General features: G+C 41.7%; 1 protein-coding gene across 1 annotated transcript in view; it reads left to right on the top strand.

Annotated features, from left to right (window-relative positions):
• Kcnh8 (potassium voltage-gated channel subfamily H member 8) overlaps positions 1–26,532 on the top strand; it is a 432,454-nt gene that overhangs the window by 334,505 nt on the left and 71,417 nt on the right. The window contains exons 9-11 of the mRNA XM_045135950.1: positions 10,275–10,474; positions 13,116–13,365; positions 23,221–23,435. Of these exons, the coding sequence (XP_044991885.1) occupies positions 10,275–10,474; positions 13,116–13,365; positions 23,221–23,435 (665 nt within the window). The remainder of the gene's footprint in view (positions 1–10,274; positions 10,475–13,115; positions 13,366–23,220; positions 23,436–26,532) is intronic.

Here is a 26,532-nt window from a genome sequence, read left to right as displayed (position 1 = left end):
CAGGCATGTTCTACTGCCTGATGCTCACCAAATTCAGGAGGGAAGCTGGTGACAAAACCAAAAAATATGGGGCATAATCTGATAGCACCACTGTGTCAGTTCCCTGGTATTTGTTGAGTAGATTTCTTGGTGTGAATTCAGTGGGTAAGTGGCATTGGAACTTAGGGGACTTAGACATCCTGTAGAAACCATTGCTCCATTGCCTTTGAATGTGAATGCACATATAAGAGGCTGACTTTATTACAGCCTTCGGAATTTGCATTTTGATAGGAATTGTTTTGTATTATTGTGAATTACCCTAAGCTAAGAAAAATCATGCCTGTATTTAATTTTTGTTTAATTTTTATTTACTTATTTCCAGAGAAAGAGAGAGAGAGAGAGAGAGAGAGAGAGAGAGAGAGAGCTCAAATTAGTGGGTCAGGGCTTCTGGCCACTGCAAACAAATTCCAGATACATGCACCACTTTGTGCATCTGGCTTTACATGGGTACTAAGGAATCAAACCTGAGTTCTTAGGCTTTGCAGACAAGCACCTTAACCACTGAGCCATCTCTCCAGCCTATTCCTTTGTTTTAATGTTTCCAAATTAACAAATTCCTTGCATCACATTGAGGAGTAATCATGAAGACCCACAACACTGAATACTTTGTTTATCTAATTGTTATACTATGAGATCGTGATTATTAATATCACAGTTTAGACAAAAGTCAGCATATGAGCAGTGTGTTTAATTCCAAGACTCACTAAGACTTGGCAAAATATGTTTGGAAAGTATTCATGTCATTATATACTAAAACTTAATTTTATTTATTTGTATTGTAAGTGTGTGTGTTTTATTTTTCAAAGAAAAAAGTTAAGTATATATTACTATGAAATTAAATCTAAAGTGTTTTAGTTTTATTAGATATGGCGGGGTGGGAGAGAAAGAAAATAAGCAAATGGATATGCCAGGTCCTCTAGCCATTGTAAATGAACTCCAGATGCATGTGCGTCTGGCTTATGTGGGATCTGGAGAATGAAGCCTGGGTCCTTAGGCTTCACAGGCAAGCACCTTAACCATTAAGGCATCCCTCCAGCCCAAATTTAAGGTATTTTATGGGGAATCCCCCACAAAGGATGATGAAAATGGCTATATTAGAAATGCAATAGTTGGGCTGGGGAGATGGCTTAGAGGCTAAGGTGCTTGCCTGCAACACCTAATGACCATGTTCAATTCTCCAATACCCACAGAGAGCCTGATGCACAAAATGGCACATGCATCTGGAGTTTGTTTGCAGCAGCTGGAGGCCCTGGCCCACCCCTTCTTTTTGTCTCTCTGTCCTTCTCTGTCTGTCTCTCTCTGTCTCTGCTTGCAAATAAGTAAATATTTTTTTTAAAAAAAAGAAATGCAATAGTTACCACAAAGTAGGCACTAATAATTTTAAAGGAGAAGTGGGACTGCCCCAACCCTGGATAACAATTGGGGGTAAAGGTCAACTGGAAATGAGTCAAGATAAATGGATGTACACATGCTGAGTAGATAAATATCAGGAAACTCTAAGCTCCTAAGCTCCTTCTAAAATGTCCTCAGAAGTTGCATAAGCTTTAACTTGCATATTTGTATTAAAGTTCCATTTTAAGGGCTGGAGAGATGGCTCAGTGATTAGCTTGCCTGCAAAGCCTAAAGACCTGGGTTCAATTCCCCAGTGCCCATGTAGAGCCAGATGCACAAAGCAGAACATGAGTCTGGAGTTTGTTTGCAGTGGCTGGAGGCCCTGGCACGCCCATATTCCACCCCCCCTCTCTCTCCCTCTCTCATTATCTCTCTCCCTCTCTCACTATCTCTCTGCTTTAAAATAAATAAAATATTTTTTAAAAACTAAATTTTACTTTAAAAAAGTTTCATTTTAAGATATGATGTAAGCTTCCAAATATAAACACCTGTAGTTATGGAGTGTGACTACCACTGATATGTGGAGAGAATATTTAAAACTAGACAACAAAGAAATAAGCAAAGTTATTTTAAAACCCATGCCTTGACAAGTCTACAGTTACTTTGAGAATACCCAATGCAAAGAAGAAATGTTAAATGCTTCAGACAACTATTCAGAATTCATTGACGAAGTTAGTAAAGTGCAGGTGTAGAAATCAATTGTATGTATGTAGACTAGTAACAAGTAATCAGAAAGTAAAATGTCAAGAACAAACACAGAAATCAAATATGTATTAAAAAAAAAAACAAGAGTTCTGTAGTTCCTCACAGAGAACTGCAAAGCACTATGATAAAATTCCCAAATGTCTATAGATCGTGGGAGGACAGACAAAGGAGATGGTGAGTGGTAATGGACTCAATACTGTCACATTTGCCCAAATTAATTTAGAGATTCAATGTAATTTAACTTTTTAAAAAATCCAAATAAGTGTGTATTTGTAAACATGTTGACATGTGTGTTTGAAAATCAACAAGCTGTTTCTAAAATGTAGTAGAAATTAAAGCTAAAGCTAGTTAAAACAGGTAGGGCTGGAGAGATGGCTCACCATTAAGGCACTGGCCTGCAAAGCTTAATAACACTAGTTTGATTCTCCAGTACCCACATAAAAATAGATGTATGGGTGACACACGCATCTGGAGTTTGTTTGCAATGGGTGGAGGCCCTAACATGCATATTCTCTCTGTATGTCTCCTCTCTCTCTCTCTCTCTCTCTCTCTTTCTTTCTCTTTCTCTCTCTCTACAAATAAATAAATAGAATGTTTCTTAAAAACTATTTAAAACTTGGCTGGAGAGATGGCTTAGCAGTTAAGGCAACTGCCTGCAAAGCCAAAGGACCCAGGTTCTATTCCCCAGGACCCACATAAGCCAGATGCATAAGGGGCACATGCGTCTGGAGTTCATTTGCAGTGGCTAGAGGCTGTGGCGCACCCATTCTTTCTGTTTCTCTTTCTTCTCTGTCTCTCAATCTCTCTCTTTCTTTGCTTGCAAATAAATAAATAAAATAAAATAAAGATTGGAAAAACTTGCTTAAACAATCATGAGAAGGAACAAGCTAGAAGACATGAACCCCACGTACCAGCATGTGCTGTAAAGTTACATTCACTAAGAAACTATGGAGACTGGAAGGATGGTTCTGTAGTTAAGGCGCTTACCCACAAAGCCTAATGACTCAGGTTCAGTTCCCCAGTACCCACATGAACCCCATGCACAAAGTGGCACATGCATATGGAGTTCATTTGCAGTGGCTAGAGGCCCTGGTGCACCCATTTTCAATTCCCCCTCCTTCTTTCATTCTCTCTCAAATAAAAAATAAATTAATTAAAGATTTTTCTAAGTAGGTAGAGTTTATTGGTTGCATTGAGATTTGCATCTATGGCTACCTTTGGTGAGAGGGGAGGCTGGTCACTATGAAGGAAATGGAAGACGCCCACAGGATGCCACTAATGACGCAGTCACTCACCTGAGGGATGCACACTCAGAAATGTCACTGATGTGAGCATTTACCATCGGCGTGCTTCCTCTATGTGTATCTTCACTAGTAATTCTACCTTTGGAATTATGACAGGTGAACTAAAAATAGCATAGCTGTCAAGTGCGGGATGTGAGACTGAATTACTTATTTTCACAGCAGGCTGTTTTAGGTTTGTGTGATCAGTGATGCGTCAAGCTTAGGAGTAAGATCATATCAGCTGAAATGTGGGTGACAACGACCGGAGGCCCTTAGGGAACTCGTGTGCGAGGGAAGCAGAAGAGGTTTTCAAAACGCCTTTGTTTACTTATTTGTGGGAGAGAGAGGGAGGGAAAGGGAATGGGCATGCCGGGCCTCGAGCTGCTGCAAACGAATGCCAGATGCATGTGCCACCACTGAATCTGGCTTATGTGAGTCCTGGGAAATCAAACCTAGGTCCTTAGGCTTTGCAGACAAGTGGCTTAACCACTGAGCAATCTCTCCAGGCCTAGAATGGATTTTGAGTTGAATTGCTCCTCATAAATTTTCTAAACCACTTGCTTACAATTATAAAAATTTCAAAGCCACCATCACATTACAAAAAAAATCCATTCTAGTTCCAGAAATATAAATGCCACACTTCAATAATGCCAATGGGGTAGGTACTTGGGAAACAAAGACAACTAAGTGTACTGTCCTTCCGGGAAAGCGTTCACACTGTAGTAACAGAAGCATTTAAACATATTATGCTTCTTCCCCTGGGTTTCTTTAGTTTCTTTTTCATAATATGCATTTACAAAATAATCTATAACTACACAAAAATTAAACATAATTCAAAACTAAAGATAATTCTAAACATAATGACCAAAAGGTAGAATTTCAGGCTCTGTAACACATAAACTATTTTTATCAAATATTTTTATCCAACTCTCTGTATAATTTTTATCACCAAACAAAATATATAGAGATCATTTTTCAATATCTCTATACATTTTTTATACTTCTATTTATTTGCAAACAGAAGAAGATAGAGAGAAGAGAGAGGAGAGAATGGGCATGCCAGGACCTCCAGCCACCGCAAATGCACTCCAGACGCACCACCCCGTGCATCTCACTTTATGTGCGTGCTGCGGAATTGAACTGGGGTCTTTAAGCTTTGCAGTCAATTGCCTTACACACTAAGCCATTTCCCCAGACCTTCTATACATTGTTTTTTTTTTTAATCATATATAGTAGTGACAGCCTACTGCACCTAATGAGTTTGCCCTAGCTGATAGACCTATCAACTCTGCCTTGGAGGTTAAAGAAAGCTTCCCAGTGCAGATGGCAGATTACGGAGGCCGTGCCCAGTTCAGAGAAATCATTATCCTTATTCAGCGCTCAAGGCTTCCCTTGGGTCCACCAACCCTGCACATGCAGCCTTCCTATAATTTTATTGAGCCCATATAAGCTGTGATTCCAATAAATTCAGGCCGTCTTCATGATGCGTTTGTTTGGACATATGAATTCATCATTTAGGAAGAATTTCTCATTTTGTTTTGTTTGCCTTGTACCCTCCACAGCCCAGAGAGTGTTCAACAAAGAATGTCAAGTTCCAGGGCAAAGCGGGGGTGGGAGAAAGCACAGGGGACAGGAAGAGCCCCAAGAAGCTGAGTGCAGAGCCCCTGATCTATCAGCAGAAAACATCCCCTGTGAAACCACAGAAATTGAATTGGTTAAAGAAATAGGCAATGATTTGCTACCCCAGGAAAATCATGGTCAAAATCCAGGCAAAGAGGGCTGGAGAGATGGCTCAGTAGTTAAGGCACTTGCCTACAAAGTCTAAGGACCAAAATTTGCTTCCCCGGTGCCCATGTAAAGCCAGATACACAAAGTGACACATGTGTCTGGAGTTTCTTCGCAGTGACTAGAGGCCCTGGCATGCCCATTCTCTCTCTCTCTCTCTCTCTCTCTCTCTCTCTCTCTCTCTCTCTCTCTCTTTCCCTCTCTGTCCTTGCAAATAAATAAGTTTTTCAAGGTAGGGTCCTGCTCTAGCCCACCCAGGCTGAACTGGAATTCACTCAGTAGTCTGAGGGTGGCCTCAAACTCACAGTGATCCTCCTACCTCTGTTGGGATTAAAGGCATGTGCCACCATACCCAGCAAATAAAGTTAAAAAAAAAAAATCCAAGGGCAGGAAGGGGTGTTGGAGAGATTGTTTGGTGGTTAAGTCACTCGCCTGAGAAGCCTAAGAACCTAGGTTCAATTCCCCAGAACCCATGTAAGCCAGATGCATATGGTGGAGCATGTGTCTGGAGTTCGTTTGCAATGGCTAGAGGCCCTGGCATGCCCATTCTCTATTTCTAATACATAGATTAAAAATTAAAAATAAATAAAAACGGCTGGAGAGATGGCTTAGTGGTTAAGCCCTTGCCTGTGAAGCCTAAGGACCCTGGTTACAGGCTCGATTCCCCAGGACCCACATTAGCCAGATACACAAGGAGGCACACACGTATGGAGTTCGCTTGCAGTGGCTGGAGGCCCTGGCATCCCCATTCTCTCTTTCAAATAAATAATTTTTTTAAAAAAAGCCTCCAGGAATAGAAAAAGAAAAGAAGGAGAGTGAGCAAAGGCCAGAGCCAGAGCTAGGAGGCCGGACTGTGGGAGGGTTTCCTCTGCTCTCTCCTTACTGTCCTCTTTCTTGGATCTCAGCTGTGAAGGTTCCTTCACCATCCCGAGACTGACACAAGCTTTTGGAAAATGTATCTGATGCAAAACTCCCACACAAAGAAAAAGCCTTTCCCACATACTCGGTAGGTCTAGCAATTATTATAGACATGGAATTTGCTAGCAGGGAAGGGAAAAATGAATGATAATTCCCAAACTGACCTGGATCTTGAAGTGTGTGAGTCAGACTTTCCTAGCAGATGGGATGATTTGGCCTGACAGTCACACACACTCACTCTTTTCAGGGTGAAATGAAAATCAGTGGCAAAAAGGCCAAAGTAACCTTGAACATTAAAAAAAAAAAAAGGATCTATGAGAACCAGGGGGTCTTATTTTCTAACTCCCTAAATTAGAAGTAGTTTCCTCTGTTGAAATACGACTTTGAAACCATGGTGACTCAGACTTAAACTAGTCCTTCCCAACTTTTATGAATGCCACAATTAATCCAGTAATTCATTTTATTGATAATGTACAATTAGGATGCTAAATGATCTGAACACATTACTTCTTTTACTTTAAGTGCCTTACACATTATAATTAAGCAGAGCATGGTTAAAATCATACACATAATTAAGGAAAGCAGTGTTAAAATAAATGAAATAAAATTGTTCTCTGTGCTCAATTTAATTGCTACAAAGAGCCTATTACACACTGTTAAAAATGGCAGGCCTTCCCGACGCTTACCAGTACGCTCGTTCACAAGTGCCTGAGGTCAGCATTTAAGTTCTCTGACTTGGAGGAGAATCAGTTCTTTACTGAAGTGAATGTATATATAGATTTGCAAGCAGAGAGACAGAGAGAGAGAGAGAGAGAGAGAGAGAGAGAGAGAGAGAGAGAGAGAGAGAGAAAGAATAAGCACACCAGAGTCTGTAGCCGCTACAAATGAACTCCAGATCATGCGCCATTTTGTGCACCTGGCTTTACATGGGTACTGGGGAATCGAACCTGGGCCCTCAGGCTTTGCAGGCAAGTGTCTAAACTACTAAGACACATCTGCAGCCCAGTGAATGTTCTTCATAAGTAGAAATCTTCACTTTCAAATAAAATATTTACACATCAGAACGGTTGTGCTAATTCCTACACAAGAATGAGATATTCTAAAATTCCATCAAGCACCAATAATTTGTTGAACAATATATATTTTTATTTTTTCTTAAGATTTTACCTTTATTTATTAGAGGCAGAGAGGAGAGAGAGAGATAGAGAGAGTGTGTGAAAATGGGCATGTCAGGGCCTTAGCCACTGCAAACGAACTCCAGACGCAGCACCACCATGTGCATCTGCCTTACGAGGGACCTGGAGAATCAAACCCGGGTCCTTAGGCTTCGCAGGCGTGTGCCTTAACCACTAAGCCATCTCTCCAGCCCAATGTACATTTTTCTTGAAATATTTTTAAACATTTGGGAGATTTCAGTTTTGAACGTTTAGGAATAACACATCCTTGCATAGGCATGCATTTAACCAGCACTAATTTAATTCTTTTGTCAAGAAGCAATTCCTACCAAGAGTCATTCCTTTATTTATTTATTTATTTAACATAGAGTCTTGTTCTAGCCCAGGCTGACCTGGAATTCAAACTTATGACAATCCTCCTACCTCTGCTTCCCAAGTGCCAAGACACCTGGCTTTAGTTTTACTTTTTTTTTAAATTTTGTTTTATTTTTGAGGTAGGGTCTTGCTCTAGCCAAGGCTGACCTCAAGCTCACAGCAAGCCTCCTAGTTCAGCTTCTCAAGTGCTAGGATTAAAGTCATGAGCTACCACACCCAGCCCAAGAATCATTCCTTAATTAAACAAGCTCCAGATGCATGTGCCACCTTGCACATCTGGTTTTATGTGGGTACTAGGGACTCAAACCTGGGTCCTTAGGCTTCACAGGCAAGCACCTTAACTGCTAAATCTTCTCTCCAGCCTCCAAGAATCATTGTTAACTATTTAAGACATGGCAAAAAAAAATCTGACATGTGGGTCCTTTCCCCTCAAATCTGTAGCATTCAGAACATCCATGACAACATCTTTCACCTTCTGTGAGAAAAGCTAACACAAACTGAGCAATTGCTGTTTCTCACATATGTGTCAGAAATGTTCACACACATTCAGACACTTTTTCAGTTACCTGGGTATCTTGCTGCTTTTTATATCTCAGAATAGCTCCACGGGTATGAGGCTGGGATGTCTATGTAATTCCTAAGGGAAGTGAGTCCATGTAAAAGGGTTTGCTTAGCTTAATAAATTCATGCAATTAGAAAGAGGAAAACTAAAATTCAAACCTAAATTTGCTGATTCTGACGTCTATCTTCTCTCTGCAGTATTATGGTGCCTCCTGAGTATAGAGTCTAAATTTAGCCCTATTCCAGTAACTTCTCAAAAATTAAAAAGAAGTCTGCTTCTAGGGAATGATTTCATAAGCATGGTAACCATTATTCCACAAAGAAAGTGTGTTATATGACCTGCTGAAGGCTTTTGATTCCAGATTAAAAATGGAATTCCTATGACATTGTTTGGTAATTTCTGGCAAATGCAGAAACAAAAAGAATTTGACTCTGTGCTTCTTTTCTGGAATGCTTAAAGGCTTAGTCACATGTTCACATATTTGCAATAGTATCTTGTTTGTCTTTGTATCTTGGTTGTTCTTTTTTAATTTTTTCCAGGTAGGGTCTCTAGCCAAGCCTGACCTGGAAATCACTATGGAGTCTCAGGGTGGCCTTGAACTCACGGCGATCCACCTACCACTGCCTCCCAAGTGCTGGGATTAAAGGCATGCGCCATCACGCCCGGCTGAGGGATTATTTTTTTTTAAATATTTCTCCTTAGACATTGAAATTATGACACAAGGGAGTTTTGATTGTTTTTAAAGACAAGCTATTAAACTTTTAGTCTAGTTTTAAAACCCAAAGCTGTTGAAACAGGTGATTTTATCCCACCCCTGAGCCTCTAATCTCCTTGTCAAATCCCCAGGATGAGGATCAGGGCTATAATCTGAATGTCACTGAGAGCTGCTCTATCCATGACTATAACCACCCCAGCCTCTTTTATTCTCACAGCCTCCTTCCGTTACCTGCTGGGATCTGCACAAGTCTAACACCACGCTAGCAATGGCTATGAGGTGTGTGCGGCTCTAGCACGAGGCACCTCTTGTAGAGCAAGTTCTGTCCTGTGTTCTAGAAGAAGCCCTCCGCCCCACCCCCATGCCCGCACACCCCAGAGTTCTGATAAACACAGATGAGCACCTCATTAAACTCGGATGGGGGTCCTGGAAATGCAGAAATTAAGTGCCAGTTTACAACTTTAGGAGAAGCTGGAGAGTTGGATTAGTGGTTAAGGTGCTTGCCTGCAAAACTTAAGGACCCAGGTTTTATTCTCCAGTACCCAGTACCCGTGTGAGCCGGATGCACATGGGGAGCACGCATCTGGGGCTTGCATTCTCCCTCTCTCCCTCTCTCTCTCTCTCTCTCTCTCTCTCTTTTTCTCTGTCCTACTTTCACTCCCTCTTAAATAAATAAAAATAAAATATTTTTTTTAAAAACTTTAAGAGGAAGAAGAGAAGGGGGTATTAAGCCTAAAACAGAAGGAAGCAAGGAAGCTCTTATCTACAGACGTGGGGGGAGGTGTTGAGAAGACCACCTTGACACTCAGATCTGGGTTTTCATTGTTGTTGTTGTTTTGTTTTGTTTTGTTTATTTTTTTATGGAGAGTGCTACATGAGGAAGACCAGGTGGGCAGGTTACTATGGACAAAGACCAGATTTTACAGCTTTGCCAGTGATCTTAAGAAAGGATTAGAGTTTCTGTCCTCTAGGAAGGGTGCAATCCTCCCTGATGTGTATGACATCCTGGTTTCTGTAAACTTAGCCACAATTCTTTTTTCTTTTTGGTTTTTCCAGGTCAGGTCTCACTCTAGCCCAAGCTGACCTGGAATGCACTATGTAGTCTCAGAGTGGCCTCGAACCCAGGGTGATTCTCTTACCTCTGCCTCTCGAGGGCTGGGATTAAAGGCGTGCGCCACCACGCCTGGCTTACATTGCCCAATTGTAATCAAGGGAAAATAAAATCACTCACCTTTGGGGTTCTGTTGCCCTGACTGCCTAGCCAGTTTCTGTCTCCTATCACGGGGCCCTGCATCTTATTTCCCACCATCCTCTGTGCTCTCCAGCCTTGATGCACGCCTTGGTGTTCGGGAACGTGACAGCCATCATACAGAGGATGTACTCGCGCTGGTCACTGTACCACACCAGAACCAAGGACCTGAAGGACTTCATCCGCGTGCATCACCTGCCCCAGCAGCTCAAGCAGAGGATGCTCGAATACTTCCAGACAACCTGGTCAGTCAACAACGGCATAGACTCCAATGAGGTAACGTCCATTCTCATGTCGACGTGTTCAGGCCGAAAGCCCATAGTGAGTGACAGGTCAAAATGGGGTGCTCTAGTGCACATATCAGGAAGGGAAACCCACACCTTTTATGTTTGTTATCTCTTTATTTTTAATTCTTCATAAAGAGCAAACCACCTTCTTATTTATTTGTTTGTTTATTTACAAGGAGAGAGAGAGAGTTGCTTCCAGACACTGCAAACGAACTTCAGATGCATGCACCACTTTGTGCATCTGGCTCCATATGGGTACTGGAGAACTGAACTCAGGTTCTTAAGCACTGAAAGCAAGAGTTTTAACCACTGAGCAATTTCTCTAACCCCAGTCCACGTTTTGTTTTTCTTGATGTTTCCACCGTGCAACTTTGTTTTTGTTTTTGCTCTTTTTCTTCTTCTTTTTTTTTTTTTTTCAAGGTAGGGTCTCACTCTGGTCCAGGCTGGCCTGGAATTAGCTATGTAGTCTCAGGGTGGCCTTGAACTCTCAGCGATCCTCCTACCTCTGCCTCCCGAGTGCTGGGATTAAAGGCGTGCGCCACCACACCCGGTTTACCACCGTGCAACTTTGGAGTAACAAAGTTTGAGGTTGATTTGATACTTTGGTCAATGAGATGAATTTATTTTCATATCTTTGAAGGGATGCATCTTTAAAAAGCTATTTTTATTTATTTGTTGATGACGCATGCATCACTTTGCGCATCTGGCTTTACCTTGGTACCGGGATATGGAACCCGGGCCTGCAGTCTGCAAGCAAGGGCCTTTAACTGCTGCGCCATCTCTCCAGCTCGGAATTCATTCTTATGGCAATTTTATCTTGTAATAACCTTGGATAATTAGCTTGATCAATATAAACTCACCACTAGAATTTAGAATCCATGAAGTTGAAACAGGAAATTACAAGCAAAGGAGTCCTCTGCAGAATTCAAGAAATGCCTCAGACAGCTGCTGTGAAGGACATTTCTTTACACCAGCCAACTTGTACACAAACCTGCAGGCCGAACCAGACCCAGAGATTTCAAGTCCTCTGGTCGGCACGCGGAGCAGGGGACTGGCTGCGTTTCCGTGCGCGCTTCGCTCTGACGCGCCCCGCCCCCACCTCCCCTGTCCCCCTGTTACTCTGCTTTCTCCCTGTCCCCACAGACCCCTTCCGCCTTCATATTACATGTATCCCCAGCTTCTCCTGTCTCCCCATAATATCTCCCCCCCACTCTCATGGCCCCTTTCTACTTTCATGACCCTCACAGAAACATACACAATGTGGAATTGTCTTCAGCCATAGCGAAAAATGAACACTTGCTGTGTACAAGAAAATAGATGCAACTGGGGGTGATTATGTTGAGCTAAATAAGCCAGACTGAGAAAGATAAACATCTCCTGCTTCCGCGCACATACCTAGTAACCAATGTCTTAAGAGTAATTGTTTGGGGCTGGAGAGATGGCTTAGTGATTAAGGCATTTGCCTAAAAAGCCTAATGACCTTGGTTCGATTCCCCAGTACCCATGGAAAGCCAGATGCACCTTGTGGCACATGCATCTGGAGTTCATTTGCTGCAGCTAGAGGCCCTGGTACACCCATTTTCTTCCTGCCTGTCTCTCTTCTATCTCTCTCTGCTTGCAAATAAATAAACAAACTTTTAAAAAAAGAGTGATCATTTGGTCTCTTCTTTATGATTAGAACACCATAAGAAACACTAATGCGTTACCTACAAAAGACCATCATAAGAGGAGGAAAAGATCATGACATCCAAATAAAAGAGAGACTGATTGAGAAGGAAAGGGGATTTGATGGAGAATGGAGTTTCAAAGGGGAAAGTGGAGGGAGGGAGGGTATTACCATGGGATATTTTTTTATAATCATGGAAGTTGTTAATAAAAATTTGAAAAGAAGGAAACACCAGTGGGGCATGGGGAGATAGCTCAGCAGTCAATGCGCTTGCCTGCAAAGCCCGGTGACCCTGGTTGACTCCCCAGTACCACAAAGAGCTGGATACAGAGTGGCACATCCGTTTAGGGTTTGTTTGCAGTGGCTGGAGACCCTGGCATGCCAATGCTCTGTGCCTGTCTCTCTTCTCTCTGTCTCTCTATGCCTGCAAATAAATAAACTAACCTTTTTTTAAAGTTTCATAATTTGATCTCTTCTTATGATCATGACATCATAAGAAGCAATAGTAGGTCCAAAGTCAACGCTTCTAAAGAGGTGGCTTGAGAGAATAATTAGCATATGCTTCCTCCCAGGGACTACTTTACTTTTTCAGTTTTTCTAGTTTTATTATCAGTTGATTATTCAGTAGCACATAATAAAGGTCATAGTCACTACATGGGCTGGAGAGATGGCTCAGCAGTTAGTGCACTTGCCTGCAAAGCCGAAGGATCTAGGTTGTATTCCCTAGGATCCAGGTAAACCAGATAAACAAGGTGGTGCATGCATCTAGAGTTCATTTGCAACAGCTAGAGGCCTTGGCATGCCCATTTCTCTCTCTCTCCCTCCCTCCCTCTTTCTCTGTCAAGTAAATAAATAAAAATAAAACTATTTTTCATACGTGGAGTGAGCATCACTGTGTCTTGTAACATAATGGATTGGTCCTCACTTACTACAATTTTCTTTCCTCCCTCCACTTCTCGGACAGCTTTTGAAGGATTTTCCGGATGAGCTGCGCTCCGACATCACCATGCACCTGAACAAGGAGATTTTACAGTTGTCGCTGTTTGAATGTGCCAGCCGGGGCTGCCTCAGGTCTCTGTCTCTCCACATCAAGACTTCTTTCTGTGCTCCGGGGGAGTATCTGCTGCGTCAAGGGGATGCTTTGCAAGCCATCTACTTCGTGTGCTCTGGCTCCATGGAGGTTCTGAAAGACAGCATGGTGCTGGCTATTCTTGGTAGGTTTCAGGTGAAAAGTTTCTCTGAAATTTTACTTGGCTAAGTGAGAAGATGGGATGGTCATGTTGTCTCTGGGGGAAAACTGACAATAGAAATAGGAAAATTATACATGAATTTGTTGACTCAGTACTTGATTTACCTATAAGTGTTATATCCAACATACCATTGGATTCTAATAAAAATTCAAATTGTGGGGCGGGGGGGTTGTAGAGATGGCTTAGATGTTAAGGTGTTTGCCTGCAAAGCCAAAGGATCCAGGTTCAATTCTCCAGGACCCACAGAAGCCCGATGCACAAGGGGCACATGCATCTGTCATTCATTTATAGCAGCTGAAGGCCCTGGCATGCTCATTCTTTTGAAATGAAGTTAATAAAAAAAATTTTTTTTAATGTCAAGTGGGGCCTGGAAAGATAGCTCAGGAGTTAAGGGACTTTCCTGCAAAGCCTAAGAACCTGAGTTTGATTCCCCAGTACCAATGTAATGCCAGATACACAAAGTGGTGCACGCACCTGGATTTCGTTTGCGGTGGCTGGAGGCCTTGGGGCATCCATTCTCTCTCTCTCCCTCTCTCTCTCTCTTTCTCACTCTCTTTCTCACTCTGCCTCTCTCTCTCAAATAAATTACATTAAAGGAATGTTTAAATATATATATGTTTTTTGAGGTCGCATCTCAATCTAGCCCAGGCTGACCTGGAATTCACTATGAAGTCTCAGGCTGGCCTCGGAACTCTCAGCTATTCTCTTCCTCTGCCTCCCCACTTCTAGGATTAAAGGAGTATGCCACCAAAATTCAAATGGTATCACTATTATTTTACAAATGAATAAATAGCACCTTAGTTAACTAAGTTGCCCATAGCGAAAAATTAAAATGAACTCACATTTTTTTCATCCCTAAAGCCAGGTAGCTAATCATGATCTATGCAGCCTCCTGATGCCATAGCGTCTCAATTTTCTGTGTTTCTTTGGAGAATCAATTTAAATAATGTAAAATTTAAGTTATATATGTAATCTGCACCAGAAATGGAGCAAAATGACTGTGCTCCAAGAGCAAGCCTCATTACCATCACTGACCTCATGCTGCTAGGGTGACTGTAGACTCTTTTCAGTTTTTCAAAGAAAATTAAAATTGTGAAAATTGGCTGGAGAGATGGCTCAGCCATTAATGCATTTACCAGCAAAGCCTAATGACCTAAGTTTGATTCCCTAGTGCCCACATAAAGCCAGGTGCACAAAGTGGCTCATCCATCTAGAGTTCATTTGCAGTGGCAAAAATAAACAAAAAAAAAAGCCTGGCCTGCCTATTCTCTCCCCACCCCTTTCTCTCTCATGTCTCTCTGCTTGCAAAGAAATAAAATATTTTTAATGTGAAAATTGGGCTGGAGAGATTGTTCAGTGGTTAAGGTTGCTTGCAAAACCTAACAACCTGAGTTCAGTTCCCAAGTACCCATGTAAAGCCAGATGCACAAATTGGTGCATGCATCTCGACTTTGTTTGCAGTAGCTAGAAGCCCTGGCATGCCCATTCTGTCTCTCTCTCTCTCTTTCTCTCCCGCTCTCTCTGCTTGCAAACACATACATATTTTTTAAATGTGAAAACTGTATGCCATAAAGTTAACTTCCAAGTGCTAAGACATAATGACTGTCCATTGAAATATGAAAAACACTGACAAAAGACAGTAATATAGGGTTAATGTAGATTTTAAAAAATCTATCCCAATTTCATGGGAGTTTCCCTCAAAATCCACTCCCAATTATTTCATCTAACCAACCACTACTGAGGGCCTATGAGTGAATTGGGTAGTGTCAGAGCTCTGAAAATGTGGCAGAAAAAAAAATGCCCTAAGGGAAATTAAACTCAGGTGAAGGAATTAGCTCAGGGTAGTAGCAGTGAGGGGAACAAAGGGGAGAAATCAGGATACACTTTAAACAGTAATATGTAGAACATTACACCAATATTTATTTGCCTCTTTTTATTTTTATTTTTTTTAATTTGAGACAGAGAAAGAGAGAATGGGCATGCCAGGGCCTCTAGCCACTGCAAATGAACTCCAGACACATGCACCACCTTGTGCATCTGGCTTACATGGAACCTGGAGAATTGAACCTGGGTCCTTACGCTTCACAGGCAAGTGCCTTAACTGCTAAGCCATCTCTCCAGCCCTACACCAATATTTAGAATCTGTGTTTTCTAAAAGAGGCTAAGGCAGTAATTTTTATTGATTCTGATTTTGTAAGAGATTAACAATTGGTTTTAAAAGCTCATGGGAAGAATTTTCACACACATAATAATGTATTTAATCCTTCGCAGAATAGAGAGATAGATTATGCAAGTAGTTTTCCTTATTTTCTTAAAACCAAAGCTACCCAAAATGCCCTATCTAACCAACACCTATTCTCTGTGACCTCTGTCAGCCTGCCTTCACTGGGCCCTGACTCACGAGCTTCAAGATAGATTATATTTAGGAAAAACAGAAGTGATTACTATTGAATCACTAAGGTGAGCGAGCTGTTTTATGTCCATGATCTGATTTAAGATTACCAATCTTACCATGCTGGCCCTTGTAACGGTCTGAATGATTTCATTCCCACCATTCACACACTGTGACCCAGTCTCCAGTGCAATGAGATGAGGAGGTGGGGGTCTTTGGGGTACATCACTCAACGACATGGGCAAAGCCTTCCTGAGTGGAGTCATCAAAGAAGCCACAGAGAAGGGCTGGAGAGAAGTCTCAGAGGTTTAGGTGCTTGCTTGTAAAGCCTAAAGGTCTGGGTTCAGTTCCCCAATACCCGCATAAAGCCAGATGCACAAAGTGGAGCATGCATCTGGAGTTCGTTTGCAGTAGCAAGAGGCTCTGGTGCACCCATTCTCTCTCTTTCTCCATCTCTCTCCTGGCAAATAAAGAAATAATAAGAAAATTTAAATGCAAAAGTGTAATAACATAACAGTATTTTGTTAGAACATCCCAGACAGAGTAGAACAGTCTGATTATCCCCAGTTAAAGTTGAAGAGAAGGAGCTGGTGGCTCCAGTGCACACTTAGGAAGGCGAGGGCTTGCCTTCCAGGATTTGGCTCAGTTCTTGCCTGGTCTCCTGTGCTTTGCTTCTCAATAGAAATGTGTGGGATTTGGGCTGGAGAGATGGCTTAGCAGTTAAGCGCTTGCCTGTGAAGCCTAAGGACCCTGGTTCAAGGCTCGGTTCCCCAGGTCCCACGTTAGCCAGATGCACAAGGGGGCGCACGCGTCTGGAGTTCGTTTGCAGAGGCTGGAAGTCCTGGCGCGCCCATTCTCTCTCTCTCTCTCTATCTGTCTTTCTCCCTGTGTCTGTCGCTCTCAAATAAATAAATAAATAATGAACAAAAAAAAAAAAGAAAGAAAAAAGAAAGGTGTGGGATTTGAACTGAAATCGACTAGCCAGCTCATTATCGGTGTCACAGTAGGCTGTATGAGTGTGTGCGCGCGTGTGCGTGTGTGCGTGTGTGCGCGTGTGTGTGTGTGCGTGTGTGTGTGCGCGTGTGCGTGTGTGCGTGTGTGCGCGTGTGTGTGTGTGCGTGTGTGTGTGTGCGTGTGTGTGTGTGTGTGCATGTGCGTGTGCGTGTGTGCGTGTGTGCTGTAACAGAAGAACTGATTCCACTCTGCCCTCTCGGCGAGTTTGCAAAGCGCCACCATTTCATGATTCTAACGTACAATTGATAAGTACTTCTAATTTGTTTCAAAACCGTAGGTGACATTTTCCTGTGACACCACTGCAACTACTACAACCTCCGCAGTGACACAGGCTGCTTTTGTTGTGGTGGTGGTTTTGTTTGTTTTTCGAGGTAAGGTCTCACTCCAGCCCAGGCTGACCTGGAATTCACCATGGAGTCTCAGGGTGGCCTCGAACTCACAGCAATCTGCCTACCTCTGACTCTCAAGTGCTGGGATTAAAGGTGTGCACCACCATGCCTGGATTACAAATTCTTATAAATTGCTTCGCAATTATTGTGCAGTTCAAAATGGTACTGAGCAGACAGACCCAAGTAGCAACTTAAGGTTTCATTAATTAAAATTAAAATTAAAAAGCCTATGGTAGTTTGACTACGTATCCCCCAGAGTCTCAGGTGTTTGTTGTTATCAGATCTTTTGTTGTTTATTTGTTTGTTTGTTTTTTTAAGGATGTTTTTTTAAATTTATTTGAGAGCCACAGACACAGAGAGAAAGACACATAGAGGGAGAGAGAGAGAATGGGCGCACCAGGGCTTCCAGCCTCTGCAAACGAACTCCAGACGTGTGCGCCCCCTTGTGCATCTGGCTAACGTGGGACCTGGGGAACCGAGCCTTGCACCGGAGTCCTTAGGCTTCACAGGCAAGCGCTTAACCACTAAGCCATCTCTCCAGCCCTGTTTATTTGTTTTTTGAGGTAGGGTCTCACTCTAGCCCAGGCTGACCTGGACTTCACTATAGAGTCTCAGGGTAGCCTCGAACTCATGGCAATCCTACTACCTCTGCCTCCCAAGTGTTGGGATTAAAGGGCATGCGCCACCATGCCCAGCCACAGCCTGCTTTTGAGAGGTCTTGGGACCACTTTCCAGAATCTTGCAATTTGACATACATGCAAGCAAAAAATAATGCACCCTAAAAATTAATATAAACTCTTTTTTCATAATTCCAGTGCATTTTTGAACATTGAAAGCTAGCAATAATTTTGGGAATGGGACACAAAGATAGCAACCTGAAATTAGAGTAATATGGGTGTAACTTTTGTCACTTCTATGTAACTACCAGCTCTTACCACATAAGCCAGATACACAAGATGGCACGTGCAATTTGTAGTACATTTACATTGGCTAGAGGCCCTGGAACATCCATTCTCTCTCCATGCCTCTCTTTCTCTCTCTCTCTCTCTCTGCCTCTTTCTCAAATAAATAAATAAAATTTTATAAAGTTTACTTGCAACTGACAGATTTAATTCATTGCTGTTTTAATTCTGGTGTCAAAGTTCTCCATAAATTGTGACTTTTCGTGATTGATATTTTCACTTCTCTTTTTCCACCATCAAATGTGACTTAAGAGAAAATAAGTTCTCAACTCTGCTATGTGGCAGGAACCACACCCAAGTAAAGATATTATTAATATTTCTCTAAGTTTAACATCATTTCAATGGAGATTATCTTATTGTCTAGTGGTAAACTTACTACGAGGCCAATTCAAATCCATACTAACTTTGATACACTTAAGTACATGGCCTCATGGTCTATCTCTAGAAATTTAATGCATGTCACTCTGCCAATGAATTGATGGTGTTGTGAGGAAGAAATAGTAGCAAACAGTGACCAAGCCATAAACTTAGTTAAGCAACTCTATTGTCCAATAGACACATGAAGAGATTTCCTCATCTGATGCCTGGAGAGATGGTTGTCATAGAGACAGGCATTTGTTCTGAGGATGGAATTGTTGACCATATTACACTTTCCTTCCATGTGTAAATCATTGTGCTTTTCCACTAGTTTCTTTATTGCTCTTTTTTTTGAGGGGGCAGGGTCTTGCTCTAGCCCAAGCTGACCTGGAATTCACTATGAGGTCTCAGGCTGGCTTTGAACTCATAGCACAATCCTTCTACCACAGCCTCCCAAGTGCTGGGATTAAAAGTGTGCACTACCACACCCAGGTTCTTCATTTCTCTTTTTAAAGAAAATGACAGTGTCAGAAAGTGGTCCACAGGTGACAGTCTTCTGCCTCAATGTAATGAACAGGAGTTACAACCACAGCCTGAGGGCGTCCAGACGGATCCCACTGCCTTCCTTGTTCCTCAGAAACAGAATTGCTAAAAATAAGAGGTCATAAGGAGTCAGAGAAATCTTTCTTGTCTTTCAGAAATAAATATACTAAGACCTAGAGTAATTAAGAAACAGAGCCCATGTACCAGTAGGGAACCGTGAGGCATGCAGGAGATGTGGGCTGTGGCATGTCCTGCTGGAGATGGCCGAGGCTGTTTGTCAGTCTTCTTTGAGATCCCTAAACACCAGCCATATCGTTGGGTTCATTTTGACCACCAGCTATCTCCCACACCATGGTAGGGTTACACACAGATAGTATAATGAAGATTTTTAGACTTTAGAGTGTTTTTTTTAAAAAAAATTTAATTAATTTACTTATTTATTTGAGAGAGAAAGAGGCAGAAAGAGAGAGAAAGATAATGGGCACACCAGGGCCTCTAGCCACCACAAACAAATTCCAGATGCACACATCACCTTGTGCATCTGGCTTACATGGGTACTGGGGAATTGAACCTGGGTCCTTACGTTTTGCAAGCAAGTGCCTTAACTGCTAAGCTATCTCTTCAGCCCTATTTTATTTGTAGAATGGTGGTATAGACAAAGAAATAATATTAAAGAGGCAAAAACAATTGGGAAACATGAAGTTTTAAATATCTACATGCTTTTTTTCTTATGACAGATTCATTAAATTGTTTTATTAAAAACCAGATTATCAGCCGGGCGAGGAGGCGCACGCCTTTAATCCCAGCACTTGGGAGGCAGAGGTAGGAAGATCGCCGAGAGTTCGAGGCTACCCTGAGACTACATAGTGAATTCCAGGTCAGCCTGAGCCAGAGTGAGACCCTACCTCGAAAAAAAAAAAAAGAAAGAAAGAAAAAAAACAGATTATCATTTTTTTTTTAAAAAAAAAAAAAGGACACTTGGTCATGTTTCAGTCTTGACCTTCCATGTTGCAACTTCACTTATTGCTTTGGTTGATTAATATTTAAGCTTTGCTTCCTACTAACTTTTGTCTGTCTTTCAAATCCTCACAAGCCTATTTCATTTTGTAGACTTGAATGACATGTTTCTCATCTTAACATGCTCAGAGTTAAATATTAAAGAATGTTGTGAAACATTTATCCAATAAAGTCTTTGACTTAAAAAAAAAGAGGGCTGGAGAAATGGTGCAGAGGTTAAAGCTTTTGCCTTCAAAACCCACTGACCCAAGTTCAATTCCCCAGTACCCACTATAAAGCCAGATGCACAAAGGGGCACATGCATCTGGAGTTTATTTGCAGTGGCTATAAGCTCTAGTATGTCCATTCTCTCTCTCTCCTCTCTCTCTCTCTCCACACATACACACACACACACATACATGGTCTGCTTGCAAAATAAATATTTTTAAAAAAAAGAGCTGGAGAGCTGACAGCTATTAAGGCACTTGCCTGCAAAGCCTAAGGACCTAGGTTCAACTCCGCAGAACCCAAATAAGCCAGATGCACATGGTGACACACATGTCTGGAGTTCATTTGCAGTGGCTAGATTCTCTGGTGTCCCCATTTTCTCTCACACACTCTCTTCATAAATAAACAATAAATATAAATTAAAATACATATGTAAAAGAAAAAAAGCTTAGTTCTGCATCCTAAACATAGACATGAGAAAAATTCACAAGACAAAAATAGTGAGGAAAGAATTGCCTGATCAGGTCCTACATGACGTTCCACAGCCATAGTTCATGCTATATAAGTATTCATTAGACAAAAATGAATAAATAAATAAATAAACTGGAATTCATTGTAGGGTGCTAAATTTAACAAAATGTCAGTGGTATTTTTACAGTTAGTCACTGTACCAGAAATAGTCATACCATAACAACTCAACATATAAAAATGTGGTGACCGGGGCTGGAGAGATGGTTAAGTGGTTAAGGTGCTTGTCTGAAAAACCAAAGGACCCAGGTTCAGTACCCCAATACTCATGTAAAGCTAGATGCAGAAGATGGTGCATGCATCTAGAGTTCATTTGCAGTGACGGGAGGCTCAGGCACACCATAAATAAAATATAAAAATGTGAATTCTCTTTATACAGATAGTGCACCACAATAATTTCTACTCAAGCACAAATTTGAAGTTACTGTACATAAAACATTCTGTTTATGTTTATATCTTGCATCAGACCTTGGCTTTGTTTTTAAGAACCAATGCACATTTCTAACAAAAGATACAGAAAGCACAATTTCCAAGTTTTGTAATATTGATGAAAATAACTGAATTCTTTCAAACAATATGGCTGCATCTCTTCATCTTCAGTGTCTATAAATGGAGACTGTAATACGTTTTTTAATCCAGCCAAAATGGGCTCAATTTCAAAGCTTAAATTCAACATTAATTTGAAGCTAATACCTAAGTATTTAATAATAAAAACCTTTTCAACTTTTTTTTTTTTTGAGGCAGGATCTCACTCTAACTCAAACTGACCTAGTATTTACTGTGTAGACTCAGAGTGGCCTTGAATTCATGGCAATTTACCTCCCAAATGCTGGGATTAAAGGCTTGTACCACCACACCTGGCTCAACTTTTTTGATCTGTCAGAAATATTTGACATCTCAAGTATTTGTGGCTAATTTGATATTATTCCTCTTACTGACAAATAAAATAGACTAGACTTTTTCATTGAAGTTGACTTCATGCTAGGAAATTTGCTTCCATGAATGCTGGACACAATAAAGCATAAACCTTTAGAAATAAAAAAAAAAATGATCAGGCTGGAGAGATTGCTCAGTTATTGAGGCACTTACTTGCAAAGCCTAACAGCCTAGGTTTGATTCCCCAGTACCCACGTAAAGTCAGATGCACAAAGTGGTGCGTGCATCTGGAGTTCATTTGCAGTGGCAAGTGTCATCCATAGAGCCCATTCTCTGGCTCTCTCTTCTCACAAATGAATAAAGAAAAATAGTTAAAATGAACTAGAGAGATGGCTTAGTGGCTAAGGTGCTTGCCTGCAAAGCCTAGAGACCCATATTCGACTCTCCGGATCCCAACGTTAGCCAGATGCATGAAGGTCAGGCAAGCGCAAGGTCACACATGCCCACATGGTGGCGCAAGCGTCTGGAGTTCCATTGTAGTGGCAATTCTCTTATCGCTCCTGTCTTTCTCTCATTCTCTGTAAAAGAAAAATGAAAAGTATTTAAATGAAAATAAAGTAAATCAACAAAAAAAGGCAGGTAGGGTCAAATTCATCTCAAAACCAATAACATATCTTTATTGCTATTTAGTGTTGTTTGTTCTTGGTTCCTTATAAAATAACAAAAGGCCCATTAAAATGATCATCTTGGCCTGGGTTTGATTCCTCAGTGCCCACGTAAAACCAGATGCACAAGATGGCACATGAGTTGTTTGTTTGCAGTGGCAAGAGACCCTGGTGCATCTGTTCTCTCTCTTAATCTTTCTCTCTCCTATTAAATAAACAAATATATAGATAGAAGAATACATAGATAGATGCCAGATAGATAAAGTCCAAATACTCAGAAACTGATATAACTTGTGACCTTGGATGACTTTCCTGCCAGGGAACTTAGTCACACTGCTTTGCTTTGTACTTCAATCTGTCTCGTAGTTGGACCCAGTGGGTTTCTGTTTACATTACCCTGATATGCTTACTGGGTGAGTGAATATCTGTGTCCAGAGTGCATCAGATGTTGAAATCAGTAATTTCCTGACGTTGATGGTCATTTCACTTTTCTGATCATTTCATCTGATCAAAGCTGTTTAAGGATATTTTTTGTTTCTGTTTTTTCGAGGTAGGGTCTCACTGTATCCCAACTGACCTGAAATTCACTCTGTAGTATCAAGCTGGACTTGAACTCACAGCCATCCTCCTACCTCTGCTTCCTTAGTGCTGGGATTATGGGCATGAGCCACCTCACCTGGCCAGGTTTAAGGATTTTAAAGATAAAACTATCCAGTGTGCCCCCAAAACACCTTGGATTCTAGTCAGCAATCCCTCTACCTAGTTGGGTGAGTCCAATGTACTTTCAAGTGTCATGTGTGTTTTGCTATGCTTCCAAATGATGGTGTTTATCTCTCTCTCCCCCTCTCTCTCTTTTTACTCCTTTACAGGGAAAGGAGATTTAATTGGAGCAAATCTATCAATTAAGGACCAAGTGATCAAGACCAATGCCGATGTGAAGGCTCTGACCTACTGCGATCTGCAGTGCATCATCCTCAAAGGGCTTTTTGAAGTGCTGGACCTCTACCCAGAATACGCGCACAAGTTCGTGGAAGACATTCAGCACGACCTCACCTATAACCTTCGTGAAGGCCACGAGAGTGACGTAAGCCTCATCTCTAACAAGTGCTGATCCCTAACTACAGAGGGCCTGGGGTGGTCTAGAACAGTAGGGTAAATGCCATAGCCTCATTTTAACAGCCCCTGAGGGCCTGAGAGAGGGCTCAGCAGTTAAGATGTTTGCCTACAAAGCCCAGGTTTGATTCTCCAGTACCCACATAAAGCCAGATACACAAACTGGTGCATGCATCTGGAGTTCATTAGCAGTGGCTGGATGCCCTGGAGGAGCACCCATTCTCTCTGTCTGTCTCTCCTCTCTCTCTTTGCAGATAAATAAAAAACATTTCTTAGCTGGGCGTGGTGGCACATGCCTTTAATCCCAGCACTCAGGAGGCAGAGGTAGGAGGATCGTCCTGAGTTCAAGGCCACCCTGAGACTACATAGTGAGTTCCAGGTCAGCCTGGGCGAGAGTGAGACCCTACCTTGAAAAACCAAAAAAAAAAAAAAAAAGGTAGTATTACTCAGCTATTATTAGTTAGAAAAACCAAACTCAGAATTCATTATGGGCATTCTAGGAAAGTAGTATTTGTACAGTATTCCCCCTCATTTTCATATGCTTATGACTAATTCAAATTTCACTGCTATATAGCATTCAGCTATGCATGTAGTTTCTCCAGAATTTAACTACTATGAGATAAAGTATGTGGTTCAGGGTTTGCTGTGTTTATAATTGTTCAGTATTTCAACTGCTTGACGTGGGTTTTGCTTAAAACTAATCTTTTTTTTGTTATCATAGTACCCAAAACAATCTATATCAAAGTGACTAAATATGCATACAGGGATTCATGCCCAAGATTGCCACACTGCAGGCATAATGAACACTTGATGCAATTATGCAGTCGCTTCACATCTCAACTGATACAAACAGCTTTGCTGTCAAAATATGTACATCTTGCACTCTGTGATTAAGCTGGTCATGAACGTGACTTCATTAGATGTGTCAGAGATAAATGACTTAATCAGGATGATTGCCAAAAGACAAGCCAGCACATGCCGAGCCTTGTGTAGCAGCCCAGATTATCTGTAAGACACTTGATTGTTCAGGGGTGTAAGAAGCTCTAGTTTGGGGAGATTGTTAATGTTTTATTATTTATTTGAGAGAGAGAGAGAGAGAGAGAGAGAGAGAGAGAGAGAGAGAGAGAGAGAATAGGCATGCCAGGGCCTCTAGCCACTGCAGACAAACTCCAGACATATGTACCACCTTGTGCAGCTGGCTTTACATGGGTACTGGGGAATCAAACCCAGGTCTTCAGGTTTTGCAAACAAGCATCTTTAACTGCAAAGCCATCTCTCCAGCCCTATTCTTTTATTTTTACTAGTTGGTATACAAAGATTTAGATGTCATTCACTCTGGCATTTAGTTTTTGTTTTTTAGTTGACCTAGTCCTCTTCCTAGTCCCCTACAGTGCCTTCTTCTTCCGCTTACATTGCCACCTGTGACTTTTCACCCGCCCAACCCTCTTCCTCTCTTCGCTTTATACTTACTCTTGGCTACCATCCCATCTTTCTAGATTTGATCCACATTTGCCCCAGTATCTATGCATACACATAGATACTACAAGCTAGGGTGCACATATCAGAGAGAACGTGTGGTTTGGGTGTTTCTGAATTTAGGGCCAATGAGCACCTAGGCTGATTCCAATCTTAGAGCAGCAATAGCCACGGGTTGCAGTATGACGAGTCTTTAGGCTGCAGGCCCAGGAGTGGTGTAGCTGGGTCAGGTGGGTGTTCTGTTTCTAATTTTGTAAATTGTTATTTATTTGAGAGAGCGCCAGAAAGAGTGAGTGAGAGAGAGAAAGAGAATAGGTGTGCCAGGGCCTCCAGCCACTGCCAACAAACTCCAGACACATGTGCCCCCTTGTGTGTCTGGCTTACATGGGTCCTAGTCAATTGAACCGGGGGTCCTTAGGCTTGGCAGGTAAGCGCATTAACCAGTAAACAATCTCTCCAGCCTATATTTCTAGTTCTTTTGAGGCACATCCATCTTGATTTCTATAATGGCTGTACTAGTTTGCACTCCCACCAGCAGTGAATAAGATTTCCTCTTTCCTACATCCTCTCTAGCATTTGTTATCTATTTTCTAGTATTGGATAGTATCTCAGAGGAGTTTCAGTTTGCATTTGCCTGATGGCTAGGGAAGTTGAACACTTTCAAAAGTTTTTATTGGTTGTTTGTGTTTCTTCTTTTGTGAACTCTCTGTTCATTTCCGTGGCTCATTTGGTGACATGGCCGCTTGATTTTTGCAATTCTTTGCACAAGGTGGCACATACATCTGGAGGTCATTTATAGTGGCTAGAGGCTCTGGTGAGCCCATTCTCTCTCCATCTGTCTATCTACCTCTTTCTCTAATATATAAAAATGTTTTAAAATATTTTTAAATTTTTTTTGTAAGTTTGACAAGAGTCAGCAATGAATCCATTTGGTCCAGGACTTTTCTTTGTGGAAAGGGTTTTAGCTACAGCAATTTCATTGCATGGAGCATGTTGTAGTTAACTTCATGTTGCCGGGATAAAGCACCTGACCTGAAGCAGCTGATGGAAAAAGAGCTTTGATTTTGGCTCACAGTCTGGAGTGGAAGCTTCATGATGGCATGGCATAAGCAAAGGCTGGACATCACTTCTGTCTCAGGTAGAAACCAGCAGCAAGAGAGTGAGCTGAGCTCTTGGAGGGGAGGCTGGCTATAACACCCCTAAGCTCACCCCCAATAACACACCTCCTCCAGCAAGGCTCCGCCTCCAAATTGCCACCAGCTTGGTACCAAGCATTCAAAACACATGAGTGTATGGGGGACATCTGATTCAAACCATCACAGAATGGATCTATTTAAGTTGACATCTTTAAGATTTAGCTTTGGGAGGGTGTATGTGTTTAGAAATTAGTGAGCTAAGCTGCTAGTTTATTTTGCAAATAAAATACAATAGGCTTTTTTGTTTGTTTGTTTTGTTTTCTGAGGTAGGGTCTCAAGCTAGCTCAGGCTGACCTGAAATTCACTATGTAGTCTCAGGGTGGCCTTGAACTCTTGGCGATCCTCCTACCTCTGTCTCCCAAGTGCTGGGATTAAAGGCATGCACCACCACACCTG

This window comes from Jaculus jaculus, chromosome 16, assembly GCF_020740685.1.
Source record: "Jaculus jaculus isolate mJacJac1 chromosome 16, mJacJac1.mat.Y.cur, whole genome shotgun sequence".
Classification (NCBI taxonomy): Eukaryota; Metazoa; Chordata; class Mammalia; order Rodentia; family Dipodidae; genus Jaculus; species Jaculus jaculus.
The sequence above is the reverse complement of the archived record's forward strand: the minus strand, read 5'-3'. Positions and strand labels throughout refer to the sequence as shown.